Below are 15,894 nucleotides of genomic sequence, written 5' to 3'. Positions count from 1 at the left end.
AAAGTTTAGAGACATTTTGAGGGAACTGATTAAAAATGCTAATTAGTTGAGGCACTACAGAGAGAGAGATGGTACAAAGAGTCTTATCATGACTTATGGACAGTATGTTTTGGCAGTGAAACTTGCACCAGAGCAACAAAAAAAATGGAACAGCTCATTAACTTTAATTGTGCTCAGAAAGTGACTGACGCGTGATGTCCCCACAGAACGCAAACAAACAGAGGCCCATTCCACCACCCACTCTTCTTCTCTTCTCCATTCCCTCCCTCCATCTAGCCCCCCCATTCCTCCAAAGAGTTGCTTGACATATGCTGGTTGCACATGAATGCCCATCTGAGGGCCAGAGCTAGGAATCTTGGGACGGCAGAGGGCTAGGATGGATGAGTGTGGCAAACAGGCAGGGAGCCAAAGCCTGGTGCCTAAACTCAACTGGTGGAGGCCTACAAACAAGAGGCTGGTGTGAAAGGTAAAGGCTGGGATGGGATGTGGCAGCCGAGAGATATGCTATCCCAATAGCTGCTCCTATGGGTGGGGGGGTTCCTTATCAGATTTATGCGTGCTTAACTAAGTCCATCACCTCACTATGTTCACCTCAGAAAGAAAGAAAGAAAGACAGAAAGAAAGAAAGAAAGAAAGAGAGCAGAGGTACAAAGCGTAACATAGCATATCACAGGGCTGAGAGGAGCCTATTAGTGTGAGCTGCAGTAATAAGTGGAACTATAGCAGAGCAGTCATGCCAGAGGAAAGACAATCATGATGGGGGCAAAGAGGGACCTTATAGGTTCTATATTACACTTACAAACACAGGCTTAACGTGAGAAAGCGTGCAATGCCTTACCTAATGTTCAGGGAACCATATAAGAGCCATGAATGTAGATAGCTATGATGAAATGCTTCCTTGTTTCTAGGTTAGCAGATATATGGTAGTAATCTGTCTTTTGACTCTCGTCTCATAAATGAACAATTTTGTACAATTTGCAGTAGGAATTCTAATGTTATACAAGACTTTAATCTCCCTCTCTCTCTTGTAAACAAGAGCACTTAAATTCTATTTCATGCCCTTTGTTCAAGTAATCCTCTATGCCTGTATACAATTAAAATTGCCGGATTATATATAAAAAGAAACAATGGGTAGTTTTATTTTAGGGAAACTCCCCATAGTAGCCATTCCCAGAAGCTTTTCAGAGTAGATGCAGATATGAAAATTGACTGCCTGGCGAGAGAATTTCAAATAGCTCAAAATATATTGCTCTTCCCTCCAGAATTAGACCCAACAACGCTTACCACAAGCCAGAACAAAAGCATACAACAATGTGCAGTTCAGAAACATGGCATCTGCTCTGTGCCGTTCAAGGTTGTAAATCTAAAGCATCAACAAGGGAAAGATGGGGTTCTGTAATTGCTTGATCTGTTGTATAAAAAGAGCATGCAAAGGGAAAATCTTCTCTCTGCTGGTATTCCAGAGAGAGAATAGAGGGCCCACAGTGTTTTAGCCGCCACTCTGGCCATGCAAGGGGCTGGCAGCATGGGAAATACAGACAGACAGCAGAGTGAAAGCAGAGCGAGTGCTGAAGGAAAGGGGACGACAGGCATAAGAAAGGGTAGGACCGGCAGGTGCTGAGACGGGGAGACGGACAGGAAGAGAAAGAGAGGGGACAGTCAGAGAAATGGGCAAACAGGAAGCCCTCTCTCTTTAGCCCCTTCTGTTTTTAAGGCCAGCAGCCAGCTCCTCCATCAACAGCACTCAGGAAAATGGAGAGGGAGAAAAGGATGGCAAGGGAGAAAAGAGGTATAGACGAGTCTAGCGGGCCGAGATGGTGAGGTAAGGAGGTACAGGAAGAAGATGCAGCTTTAACGATTCGGAGAACAGGGGGTTGGAAACGGGACAGAGGGAAAGGAAAAAAGGGTGGTGATGGAGGAAGAATGAAAAAAGAGGGAGGGCAGGTTTGGGTAACAGGCACTGTAGGTACTTAAGACAGACTGGGCAAAGGACAGGAAGGACAAAGCTGAAAAGAGGGAGATGGTGAGAAAGAAGAAGGGAGCCAGAAACTGATGGACGGAACAGGACGGTAAAGGGCCTATGGTGAGGGGCGGGGGTGTGGAGATACATAATCGAGGAGATTGAGCAGCAGGGGGGAGAGAGGAGACAGGAGCTTGCGGAGAAGGCAGTAACCAGAATCCTATTGATGTGTAATGAAACCCTGCATCGGAGGAGAGACACCCGGAAGGACAGACTGATGGAGGAAGACATGGATGAGAAAGAAAGGGAAGAATGTGGCCGTGATGGAGTGGGAGAAGGGTGAACAAGCGGAAGCCGGGACCCAGAAGGGCATAATGTCATTTGTTAAATAATGCAGGCAGGGAGCGGGAGAAGCAGGAAGTGTGATGGACACAGAGATGGACGGCTGCCAGCAGCGAGAGGAAAAGTGGCTGGGGAGATGGCATGATTGCTGGATATGGGCGCGCACATGCACGCGCACACACACACACACACACACCACTGCTGCCACACAGTGACGGAGAGGAGGAGAGAGGGAGAGGTAGGGGATGGATGGAGGTATGTGGGGATAGAAAGCTGGAGATATGGATGCCTGGGGGAGACAAATGCTGCTTTAAGGAGGTATTGCTGTAACCTCCTTCAATCAGATGACACCTGTTTCCCAAAATGGTGGATATCTTTGGGTTTTGGGCTATTTGTGGACGTCACCTTGGAATCTTATGATGGCCATTTTTCACTATTTTCAGACAAACGATTAACTGATCAAGTAAATAATCTGCAGAATGATTGACAAAGAAAACAATTGTTTGTTGCACCCCTACTTTCAATTATTTTTCTATAAATAATGTCATTAAAAACAACTAAAAATGCCAATCACACTTCCCCAGAGCCTGAAGCAATGCCTTAAAATAGCTTACTAAATACTCACATTTGACAAGCTGAAACCATTTTTGCTTATTCTGGCAATCAAGTAATCCATTAACTGACTAATCATGTAGATGTGACCGTTATCTCTAATCCATCATATTCTGCAACTCTCATGTACATGTCTGGCTCTCCAAAATGGCTGTTACCTTCATAATAATGCCCATGTGAGGCTGAAAACTGTGGCACATGTCTGGTCCCAACATAAGCCCAGACTCTAACCCACAGTCCTCTAAAACAGCAGGAGCTGCCCATTCAGGATGTAATGCATGCTGAGTGTGATCTTCCAAAATGGCTGACAGTTTCACCACAACGTCTATGTGAGACGGGAAACCGCGCCGCTCGCACAACCTCCAAAGCTTTGCTAACCCATGGAGCTCTAAAACAGCAGGGCCCGTCTATTCAGCTGGGCTCCCTTTTGTGTCAGCGCGGGCTGCTGTCGTTACCCCCGGCACGACAGGCTGCCGCCGCTTTCTAATGAGTCATTTTTATTCAGGCGATAAGGTCAGCTACCCGCGGCGGCTTAAAAGGCCCTGAGGAGCTCAGGAGTGGCAGCTATGAGATGCCAGACAGACACACAGATACACTAGCTACAGGGATGGGGGGGACACAGACAGAGAGAGCAGAAATGAAGGTGTGAAAAAAAAAAAAAAAAACAATGAATAGAAAGAAATTACGGGGGGAAAAAAACCACTAGGTATAAATGATAAGCTACATTTCAAAAAACACTTCCCTCCTGTCTGCCCGTCTCCTTTTCTGCCTAGCTGGCTGGCTTCTTTGGCTGGGTGTAAACTTTCAGAGGCTCTTTTTTCCTCCTGTTTTCTTTTTGTGTCTGGGTTGTGTTAATGTCAGCTGAGAATAGCTTCTGAGGCACGTGTGAAGTTCAAAACCTCCGCTGTTGGCTGGCAGAGGTTTTTTTTGTGTTGGAGCACCAGTGTCAAACAAAGACATGGTGGCAGCTTGGTTCAAAACAACCTGTGCTCTCACTGTTTTTGTGTTGTTTCAGGTTTACACAGCCTAAAAGCAAAACCCTTAAACCATTACTGTAGCAGGCTTCCACCTGGAATTGGATTTCTGTCTAACTAAGCAACTTTAAGTACTAATTCATGCCAAGGTTTCTATTAGCCCATGCTTAATTGAGTGTAAATATCCAAGCTGGAAAAGAATAACCCTTCTACACAGGGTTTTCTTGTGTGTGGCACTGGTAAGGACCTCATCAGAGTCCCTCTGTTTGATGCGTAAACAACATTTGAAAACTAGTGGGAAATACTTTCAGCTCAAGGGTTCCTTTGAGAATGGGACACTGAACAAGCAAAGTAAAAGACTGCAGCTCGCTGCCTGCTGACCCACAACAAAAGCAAAATGAGAGTCCTTGATCATCTGTTCTCATTGGGTTCTCTCCATGTTAAGTATAATCAGGCTCCGTTGTCAAAGTAAACATCCTTAGTCTCCACTAATAAAACTGTCGCCTTCAATTAACGGAATAAAGAGAGAGACTGAGACACCAATGTCAGCCAAGCCAGACAAAATTGGCAACTCTAACATTTACTCCACAAAATGCTATTGCAGCAGTTTCCTTGCTTTCATTTCGTCAAAACAAAGTGAAAGTTATCAACATGTCAAAGTGCTACATTTCAAGATATCCTTTAATTTTGTTGCAGGGCTGTTAACAGTACACTGCAAGAGATGAAATTAGTTTTGTTCCATTTAAAATGACCTAATTTCAGCTGAATAAAAGATTTCCATGTATGGGATGGGTGACAAAGATACTTTTTCATGTTAACTAAACTGTGGTAGGTAATTTGTTTTTGGCGTCGTTGGCAGCTGCCGGACGTTAAAGTGATGTGTGTTGCCGTGGTATAACTCCGTTCTCTTCGGGGGGAAACAACAACAACAACAACAACAACCTTTGAACGCGCGAGCTACACACTGAAAATGGCAAGTTTTGAAGAAGATTTGGATCGTGCAACAAGGCAGGCCTGCTTGGTTCTTTCGGGGAATGGTTGTAAAGATTTACAAAGAATATGTTTACGGCATTTACTATCTGACTGGGACATTTTGGGACCGATTGGTGGGGATTTGCCATGGACAAAATACACACGCCGATACACTGGTAAGAGCAAATTACATTTAACCATGTATCCAGCTAATTCATATAGCTCACGTTACTGTATTGTATGAACAGGTCACTTCATTTAATATTGTATGTGCAGTTTTCTTTTGCAGGGTGCAAATGTTCCACCAAAACAAGTTCCTTCCTGAGACTATTTTGCAGAGCCACCGTCTCTACGATTGGAGCTTAGTGCGGCCCAATACAATTGTGATTGGTTTAAAGAAATGCAAACAACCCAGAGTTTTTTTTTTTTTCTCCTATCCTGGAATGTATGTATGTATGTGTGGAGGAGCCAGACTATATTGAACAGCGCTGTGGAGATAGGTCTGGCAATGCGAGACTAATCACAGTACAAATACACAAGTGGAAGGATGATATTTAAGGTCCTGGAGATTAACTTACCATTGGAGTTCGGGGTTCCGTCACCATCCAGCTGCCGTTTCTGTGCACTCCTAAACTCCTTTAGGGAGAGGTAAAGCACCTTCCGCATAACACGCTCCTCTGACCACGGTATGCCATCACTGTCATCCTGTGGAAACATTAAGAGAGAAAGAGAGAGAATTGGTCATTACAACTATTGTCACGGACCAAACAGTGGTTTCTTTCACCTATTTTAATAATAATTTCTGCACTTGTGGGAAAGTACATTTCTGATACTTTTGAAAAAAAAAACGAATGTCCGCATTTCCACGCATGAATTCATGAAAAGTTATGACAGCTTTGGTAAAGAGAAACAGACATTTGTATAATGTGGAATCTTCCTTTCATATTGTTCCGGTTGCATCATTCCCCTCCATTTCTCACTATATCGTGACATTAGCGTGACACAACATTAGCATAACATAGCATTAGCTTGCAGCTAGGCACAGCGCAATGCATTTGCATAACAATGCGCAAAGGACTGCATCTCCCCACAATGCCATCATAGGAGAGTGTTATGGTGATGAATAGATAGGAAGCGAATGAAATAAGCATCATGGGACTGCGAGTTCATGTGTCGCTAATCTCTCCCAGCGAGACGGAGACAGAAGATGTTCTTGTCAAAGAGGTCACCAGAAGTCACACGCACACACACCACACATCCTTTCCCAAGACATAGCAATTTTTCCCCCCAGTCAGTTTAAATCTGAGCAACAAACACATGACAGCAGAATGTATAGCACATCAAAACAGCGTTTTATTCAAAACTTCATTTTGCGCATAGAGAATTTTAACAGATTAATAAAATATTCCACCGCAACAAGCATTGTTAAGTGTCTTTCGTGAGTGTCCAACAGCAACTATAACTATACTTCTCCCCCCCTCCCCTACACTCATTGCTCTAGTAGCTGCGTTTGATGTCGAACAACGCTAATGACTAAAGGAAATGAGATTAAGACATGAGCATCAACAAAGAGGTATTAATAAATAATGGAAACTGGAAATAGCTTTTCTCTAGTCAAGCCATGGGGTGAGTGGATTTCAGCTGTAAGGTTTGAAAAAAGAAAACACTTTCCGTCTTTGTGCAAAAAGCTAATGTATGCTAATTATTTGAATTAAACACAACACATTTCTGATCGTGTCGGCTCATCCCGGCGAGCACATTCCCTTCTGTCTGAGTCAAATGCAATGTAATGAGAGCAGACGTGGAAGAGCAACGTGTGTGTGTGAGAGCACGTTCTGATCATCCAGTTGACTCAGATCATTAGAGTTGGCTTGGCTGAGAGGTTTTATCGCTGCTGTAACAAGATACCAGTCACAACTGAGTCAGCTTATATTTCTGTCCGAGTGTGTGAACGGGAGAAAGGTAATGTTATCCTAATGTTATGCATCCTCCCACAGCCAGTGAATAAAATGCTACTGAAATGACCACTGCTCATAAATCCTCTTGCTTTCAGTACTGCAATCCCAGGTCTAGTATACTCTACCAGATATGTTGTGATGGTTCACAGTTCAATGTTTTTTTTTTTTGGGGGGGGAAGGGATAAGATTAAAAGCAGGGTGTCTGCACATGATGGAACTGATGGGTGACAGCCCCGTCTCCCTGCATACAGTACGCATTCCATTCAGTGCACCGATGGTTTGCAGCCTCTGACAAAGGTTGATAGGGTGTGTGTAGAGTGCAGTCCCTCATTACACTGTCACACGTGAGCACATACACACACACAAAAAAGTAGTGCAAGTATTCAATTATGCCATTTTCTCCTGTAGTTAATGTCATCTAATCCGTTCTGTGTATGTGTACGTGCATGTGTGCAAAAGCCTCCACCAATTACCTAGACAGCTCATTGGCACTCTTCCCTCATGGTGTGTCACAAGGCCAAATGTACACACACAGCATTGGTAGTATATATCAACGTTAAACACTGTACCATATACAGCTTCTATGGTATGCATATCTATACCTGAAACCAAAAATTGACCTTAAAGTTAATCTGCATTTCTTTTTCTTTCACTTTCTCTCTGGGTACCTCACAGTTGTTGGCAGCATGCCAAAGATATTTCCTGCACCGTGTACACATAGAAACAAGGTCTGAAAAAAAATGGGGGAAATGCTGACTGACTTTTCAGAGTGTTAAAGCTCTGCTCTATTGCAGCTGCTGTACCCCGAAACCTCACTAATAGTTCTTCATAACTTCAGATCATAGGTTAAATGGGTTTTTGCAACCTTTGTTCAACTGTAGGTTAACTATTTCATCTGACCTTAGAGGTAGTTTGCCATCAGTTTCATGCCAGGGTGTTGCTCCGCTTTCACTCTGGTCACAAAAGCCAGCTCCTGCGTGCGCGTGTGCGTGTATGCGTGCGTGCGCTTTCCAGGTGTAAAATAAAGAAGTGATGGACAGGAATAGCATGCAAAATCCCTCCGAAGACATTGACACTGCCTGCCAGAGGGTAAGTGTAGCATGACAGAGGAGGGGACACAGCTACTCAAATAAGCAATAAGACCAAATTGTATTGCATCTCTCAGTCACACATTGCAGTGTGTGTGTGTGTGTGTGTGTGTGTGTGTGTGTGTGTGTGTGTGTGTGTGTGTGTGTGTGTGTGTCTGAGGTTTTGCCAGAGCTCTTTAGAGACAGCTCTTACACAGAGCAATGCCAGCCGAGCGCTACCTGGCACCGACACACACATCTACAACCCGACCAGCTCCCATCAGGCTAGTGAAATCCCACTAATGAGCACAGAGACCTTTTCTGTCACATGAGTGTGTGTGTGTGCAACTGAGGCATCAGGAAAACTGTGTGCCTACTGTCACCCCCAACAACCCCATTCCCAACTTCTATGGAATACGCAGGTAATCCAACCTGCAACAACCACACAAATACCGGTACACAGACTGACACGTTTGAGGCATCCATAGGGATACTGTGCTTAAGAAGTATGCATCTTCCTCGCTCTCTCTGACACACACACACACACACACCTTGGAAATATACCAAAGGAATCCCGCTGGGCTTCTTTAAACATATTACCCCATGAAACATCTCTAAAAGATGGAATGCAACAGGAGAAAATATCACTGAACACACACCTGAGACGCATTATTTAATTTAACTATTTTCCTATTTTATTCTTGCTTTTTTTCTTCAAAATGTAATATCCAGCTAAAGTTTGTGTTTCTTACTTTCTAAACCAGCAATTGTTTTTGTGAGATTATATTGAAAATATGGACAAATATATTTAAAATTCAGAAGAAGAGGCAAAAGATCCAGTGAATAAATACCCAAAAAACTGAGAACAATCACAACCAACACAAGTATTACAACTCTTCCAGGAATAGAGCAAATGTGTCCATGTTTAACTCCCAAACCTGTTATATAATGCTACATATGCTGCTATAATATCCCTGGGGAGTCTTTTTTGTGTGGTCCAAAAGTATGTTTTACTTCGAGACTATATGATTACCCCTGTGCCAAAGATTCAGCATTTTGTAATACTGAAAATGTGAGTGAAATTTCTTATTACACCATCCACTGGAAAAAGACTCATTGTGCCTTTAAGAACATCACAGAACCTTGGTGTTGTGCTCTTGCTCTGTGTGTAGAAAGCGTGACAGAATGTCACACTAGTGTCAGCTCTGCAGCTTAGACGTGCCAGGGCTTACTGTACAGGAGAGATGGAAACCACAGATTTAAAAAGGTGATCAAACCCGTTTTCTAACATTTAGTTGTAGGGGTTTCAGTTTTTATTTCACAATTTAATTGTCCAACAACACATTTTCTGTCGTAAGTTAAACCTAGTAAAACCTTCACGCTAACGCATGTATACATCCACACACTTGGGAATCTGCATATACGTCCATATCTGTGTGTGCGTTCTCACTAGCCGTTCTAAAAATAGCGCTGTGCTGCTGCAGACTGTGCGGATGTCATGGCAGAGGAATGTGGGCCACGCGCCAGCTGCGATCTGCTCTACAAAAACGGCCCAAAATCTGTTATTCTAACACATTTCCCTTTAGGTGGAGGGACGGAGAGATGGATGGCTAGATCAATGGAGGAGAAATGTTATTTTAACAAAGCTTGGGTTATTGTATCCAGTAGTCAGGAGTCCTGTCTTTACCCCACTACAACCCTGTTCTTCCTTACTCCACATCTTAATCTTTCTTACTCATTCACCAACACATGGGCCCCAGATGACTGGCTGCAAGGGATTCACAAGTGGTGCAGATGACAGCGATAACAATCATTTAATTACCAAATACATCACTGTAACCTTTCCTGAGGTTATGACCAAACATGTGGATTAGAAACATTTAAAAAGGCATCTTGATCATGACCCTGTGGAGAAAACAAAAACGACTGCAAAGTATCAAAGAAAGCCTAGACAATGCAGCAAGAGGTCCAAATGATGCCTCCACAATAATGGGGGGGGGGCTCTTCAAAGCAATCTTGTGAGTGAAAGATGCAAATAAGAACATCTAAGCAGCATTTTTGAAAAGAAGTGACTCATTATAAAGCTGACGGGAAATTACTGTCAGTCCAGATTGTTTTGAGACCACTGCCCGCTTTTGATGTAAATAATGGCTACGGTTTCCCAAATGTGATGTGGTATGACAAGCAGTCAGCAAAATTTGCAAACAACTGAGGCAGTGGCTAAAACCAAGCCAACATCCTCAACTATGAAGCACGTGTTTGCTCACGAAACTCACATTCCGATCCTAACTACATCCTGGTCCCCATGTCCCTTATGGCTTCAAGTAGACCGGATGCTTAGCTGCGCTCAGAACTCAGAGAATAGGCGAATGGAACAAGGTTGTGGGGTTGCCGGGGACGAGAGGCCCTATATAATCGCCTCATTACTCCCCAAGCTCACTACATCGGAATGCGTGTGTGCGTGTGCATGTGTGTGTGTGTGTGGCCACAGGGCCTTCCCTTTAAACTAGCCATGCTGGGATAGCCCCAACAGTTAGAGTAGAGGGATCCAGAACACTTCCATCTGCAGGAGAGGAGAGGCGGTGAGAGGAACGCTACAAGGGCTGAATGGCTGAAATCATGTAAACGACTTAAACCACCGTTGTTCCAGAAGCAGATATTCTATTGAACACAATTTCCAAATATTAACTTGATGCCGACAGATACTCGGTGTCAAAAGACATTTTGTCACAATTGTCAACATGCAAGAAATTGGGTGTGTGCCCACATTCTCTCTCAACCTTTTCTTCCTGTACCTACATATGCAGCAAATAAAAAGGTTTCTCCCTCAGAACAATGCTTTGTCTGCAACCTGGCCGTGATGGTCTCTCCTGCTGAGCTCAGTGTCAGACACGCACGCACACAAACCTGCCACGTCTCCACTGTCAATCATATCTGCATATGCGCTCTGCATTTGCACACTCACTCACGCACACACAGTCTGAATCTATCTGAGCATACATAAGTGACAGACTGCCAGCGCCATTCAGTCCTGTCAAGCATAAACCGCCATCAGGCTGGTAAAAAGTAGAGTAGAGAGAGATGGAGGGAGGGAGAGAGCTTTTAAATACAGACGGTAACCAAATTTATTTTGACTGAAAGAAATAAATGTCACATAGCTCTGAAGAACCAGTGGGGGGGGGGGGTGGGTGTGTGTGTGTGTGTGTGTGCGCGCAGCAGAGGCCAAACTGGCAGCATAATAAAGGGGTAGAAATTGACTGAGGTGCCCACCTACACTTGCTATGTAACCAACTGACCCCTGTTCTCACCCTTAACCCTAAACACACAAACGGCACCTAACACAAACCCTCACCAACATTGATAAATTCTCCAACTTGTTGCTGTATTTCATGTAGTTGTTTTACATTGTTTATCTTCAAGGTTTGATTGTAGACAAATAAATGAACCAGCTGTCTGACATCAGAATGCAGCATATCATGTGTGTCTAAAAAGTCAATTGTTTAACTGGAAACATACTCAAAATGTAATCAGTTGATTATGTGGGCCATCTGTTCACCAAATGTCAGCCAAATCTTATATTAACTTTGAGAGGTGTCCTTAAAACAACCAAACATTATCAATTAAGCTAATCTGTACAACTGGCTTGTTTATCGCATTCCTGGAACACTGACTGTTATAGCAGTATTGATAGATTATCTAACAGTAAGTGGAAGGAGTTTCTTCAGGTTTGCTTCCAGCCTCAGTGCAAACATGGCACACAGCACCAGAGGAGCATTACCGTAAAGAGTTTCCCGTACATTCATTGCCACAAAGCCAAGAAAGGATGGTGCGATTGTTGTTGTGGGAATTTTAAGTGTCTCTCATAAAGTGAAATGGTAAAGTAACAGCGTTATATCAGCTTAGCAGCCGTGTCTGTCAGTTTCACAGCCTTGTTGCCATGGTTTTTAGGGCTCGGTTGAAGAAAATTCTTCATATTCTGAAGTTACATTTGGCAGGTTGAGAGTGCTGACTGTTCAGGCAGAGAACTTGGCTACGTCTGGTCTTACAATAGACTAAAATACAGGTCTTGTGGTAGAAAGGTGTGTTGAAATATGGTATAAAGCAATCCTTGTGTGGATTTGACAGGTTGCACAACGGATCCCATTCAGTAGCAACAGCCTCATTCAACACACTTGCCCTCCAACTCTGTCACAATATCACTTTGGCTACTTTCCGCTGACCAGAGGTTTGACTCAATCCCCTTGCACTGTAGGCCCATGCACACAAACACAAGCTCACTTGCTGCGGTCCCGTGTACACCTCTGATCGACGGCGCTCCCCAACATGCTGTCATTCATCATGATAGCAGTGGCTCCTGGGCCTCCTTGCTATTCCCTAGGGAGCCTTGAAAGACACTGCTGCTGATCCCTCACAAAGCTGCATTTCTAACCTTCTCTCTTCCACACACCACATAGAAATATGATGTTTGACTTATAACATCAATAGTTTATTTATTTAGATTCTATAGAGCCAAAGGAATGTGCTCTTCATTGTCACCCATGCTATATGACACCGAGCGCTGCGGTCACTGGAAATTATGAAAATCCTCAGATTGATGTCAAATCTTAAATCCTACTTGTTCCAATGTATTAAGAGCGGTGTAAGAGGTCACAATATGGACATTTTTTGTTATACAGGTATGTAGATGACAAATGTAAAAATCTTGTCCAGCAAACTGCCCTCTCTTTCTTTCTTTCTGAGCAAGGTCTTTAGACATCTAAATCACAGTTAGATAAACAAAAACAAATCTTATTTCACATGGAAATACACTTTGTAATAGGTTTTGGGTGCATTTAATGCACTCCAGGGTCATAAAACTACTGTAGGCAGGCTTAGGAGGATGCCCCCTATTTGATTCAAGTAAATAACACAAACATTGGACTCCCTCAGTTTATTTGATAGGACAGCAGTGATATATTACCAGAAACTAGGCTATAGCTTTCCCAGCTACCAGGTTGCCAGGTTTGGCCTTTATATGCGGCGGGGAGCAAGGAGGGGACAGGACGGCAGAAACAGGAAACTGAGTAACCTCATTAGCCTCATGCCTTTTCTGAAAGGAACAGCATGCAGACTAGCAGGCATATACGAATATACAGAGAACCACCAGCCTCTGGTCAGTTTATGCAGCATTTGTCTGCTACAGGTGGAAAATGCTATTTGTATGGAAGCAAGCTGGTGTGAGAGCAACACCTGAGGGGGACTTCTGGAAAGTCTCCCTGTTAGCTTTGGATAGTCAGACTCCTCAGACAGACTGTAGGATTACATCTGGAATCCAGTTAGGTATTGCTGTAAACAGTCAGACAGGAAGAAGCACATAAGCACCATCACCCGCATGCACACAGGCACACGTACACATCAACAACAACAACAACAACAACTGCTCGTAGCCTGAGGCTTTAAACTCATTTACCCTTGCAGAACTTTGCACGAGCGCAGACGAGCTGCTTTGCTAGAAATACTCTAATTCCCCGTTCCACAACCAGGACATAAATAGATATTGAGCGTGTGAAAAAGGCCGCCACTTGCCCACACAACTAAAGAGCTAAATGACGCAAGTCAGATTAACGCAAATGAGTACATTTGTGAAAATAAGCCACTTCAGAAGCATTTCTTGCTCTCCGTAGAGATGCTTAAAATGTTGTCAGCCACTGAGTATTTGAATCCTGCTTGCATCTCTGCGTAGATTTAACAGATGCAGAATAGGGAGGAAAAAAAAAATGGATGGCCTCTGCACCTCCCCATCTCATCTCTCGAGCCCTTTAAGCATCGCTCCCAATCAAAAGAAGTTCAGTCTCAGTGCAATCTTTATTCATTTTTAGATACACTAAATGACGGTGTCTGTTGCTGTGAGGGTGAGTCTTCAATCGATAAGAACCCATGTGTTATGTTTCTTCATACACCCATCTCTCTCTCACACACACACACTTTCCTACACACACCATTTTTACCCCCAATCTAATCTACCACCGTGCACTGTCGATGCATCGTGACAGTTTATAAGCCTTGTGGGTAATATAAGCAACAAAAGCCAGGCATGAAATGCAAGTAATAACCCTAAAAAGAAACCCCAGGTGATAGCCAACTTACAACTGCCAAAGTGTGCTTTGTTACTGTTGTACTTTGTCGTTTTTATAGTAATTCTATATTGGTGTCAATGGTTTTGACAGTAGTTTCAAGGGCCTTTTGCTAATCAATCAACCCAAAAATGTTGAATTACTGAATTATAATAGGAAAAATAATACAAAACAGTGTGTGACATTTTATCCAATGATGATGTAATACCCTCTAACACTAGAAAATGTCTAATATAGTCAAATTAAAAAACGGGAATAAAAAAAGCTATCCGTGTGCTTTTGCCTTTTGGTTCTTTGCTATGCTGGGTGTTGGCCTGACCTCAGTGCTACATCCTCATCCGCTCAGTCTGACACAGGACCACAGACGACATGTGTTGATGAAATGGTGGGTGGTACATTGGTTTCTCTGCAACCCTCTGAGTAATGTTAACCTGTATCTTCGCAGAAGTGACAATGATCTTGAAAGGCTTCTGCTTTACCCCCCCCCCCCCAAAAAAAAAAGTTCTTAATAAACCTGGCACCTGAGCACCGACTAAAGTCTGTGGTCTCACATTCAATGGCAGCTTTGACAGCACAACAGACAGTGTGAAGCAATAGCAGCAATAGAGTAGCATCACATCTCTATCACAACAGATACAATAATTCAGCATGAGATTGTGGATTTAGACTAACACAAATGAAAACATGAGAGACACATTCACAGGAAAGGTGCAATAAGCAATTGACCAAGCAAAGGTGAGAACGAAATTGAAGGGCTGCCTTTCTGTTAGTCCATAATAAATGCACCACTCCAGTATTGCGTCCTATGCTGCCTCTTTCTCCAACACATGCATGCAGCCAAAGCACTGTCCAATGTTGTTCATTGAGATGGATGACCGCCTTCAAATGGCCTGGATCCATGCATTCACACACTGTCCCACAATCTCTGTGGGGACCCATCATTGACATAATGCGTTCCCTAGCCCCTTACCCCAACCATCACAACTAAATGCTCAACCCTTACCATAACCTAATTCTATCCCTAAAACCAAGTCTTAACCCTCAAACAGCCCTTTAAACTTGTAGGGTCCAGCATTTTGGCCCCACAAGTATACTGGACTCCCGGTTTCACACTCACACACACACTTTGAATAGGAACAGAATAGAAGAAAGCAGTGTAAACAGAAAAATAAACAGTGTCATGAAAAGGAGAAGAGAAGAGTGGAGACGCTCACAGTGGCTCCTGTGTAGCCACTCTGGGCCTGGTGCCGGTTGGCATTGGTTGACATCACCCCCCCTGCAGCTGGTGGCAATATTAACCCGCCTGTTGGCAGATGACTGGTGGGGCACACAGGCAGCAACTAGCCAGGCTGGAGGTAGGGCAGCGCTGTCTGTGTGTGTGTGTGTGTGTGTGTGTGTGTGTGTACGCGTGCGTGTGTGTGCGGATCCAGATAAACGAACTAAACGAGAACATGGAAAAATATTGGCTAGCACTCCTAAATCCCATTTGAAAACATATTGCAAAATCCAAGCCTGTGGATGACCTTGAAAAGGAACATATTAACTCCTAAAAGTTCAGGCTCTCGGGCTACCCTCCACTCCAGAATAAGACACATTTTTCCACAACTTAATAATAGACAGCTTTGTTTGACTGAAGACTTTGTATGGGTTTATATCGGACAGGAATGCACAAATACCTCTCAGTTATTGCAGATGCAAGATTATTTATCTTTGATAGCACTAGTATTTGTAAAAAGGCAAGAAATGAAATTTTGTATGATAACATGACTCTTGGTAAAAATGAGTCTCGAAAAATGTCCCAACACTGATCACATATTTAAGCCTGACATCCCACACCAGTGACACAATTAACGTAAAGCAACAACAACAAATCTCATGCAAGGACTGCTGTGTAAA

General features: G+C 43.4%; 1 protein-coding gene across 2 annotated transcripts in view; it reads right to left on the bottom strand.

Annotated features, from left to right (window-relative positions):
- The window catches only part of jarid2b (jumonji and AT-rich interaction domain containing 2b), a 106,280-nt gene that overhangs the window by 53,278 nt on the left and 37,108 nt on the right, over nt 1–15,894 (bottom strand). For both annotated transcript variants that reach the window (XM_078268012.1, XM_078268013.1), the window contains exon 2: nt 5,439–5,565. In XM_078268012.1, the coding sequence (XP_078124138.1) occupies nt 5,439–5,565 (127 nt within the window). The remainder of the gene's footprint in view (nt 1–5,438; nt 5,566–15,894) is intronic.

Source organism: Sander vitreus, chromosome 14 (assembly GCF_031162955.1).
Source record: "Sander vitreus isolate 19-12246 chromosome 14, sanVit1, whole genome shotgun sequence".
NCBI lineage: Eukaryota > Metazoa > Chordata > Actinopteri > Perciformes > Percidae > Sander > Sander vitreus.
The sequence above is the reverse complement of the archived record's forward strand: the minus strand, read 5'-3'. Positions and strand labels throughout refer to the sequence as shown.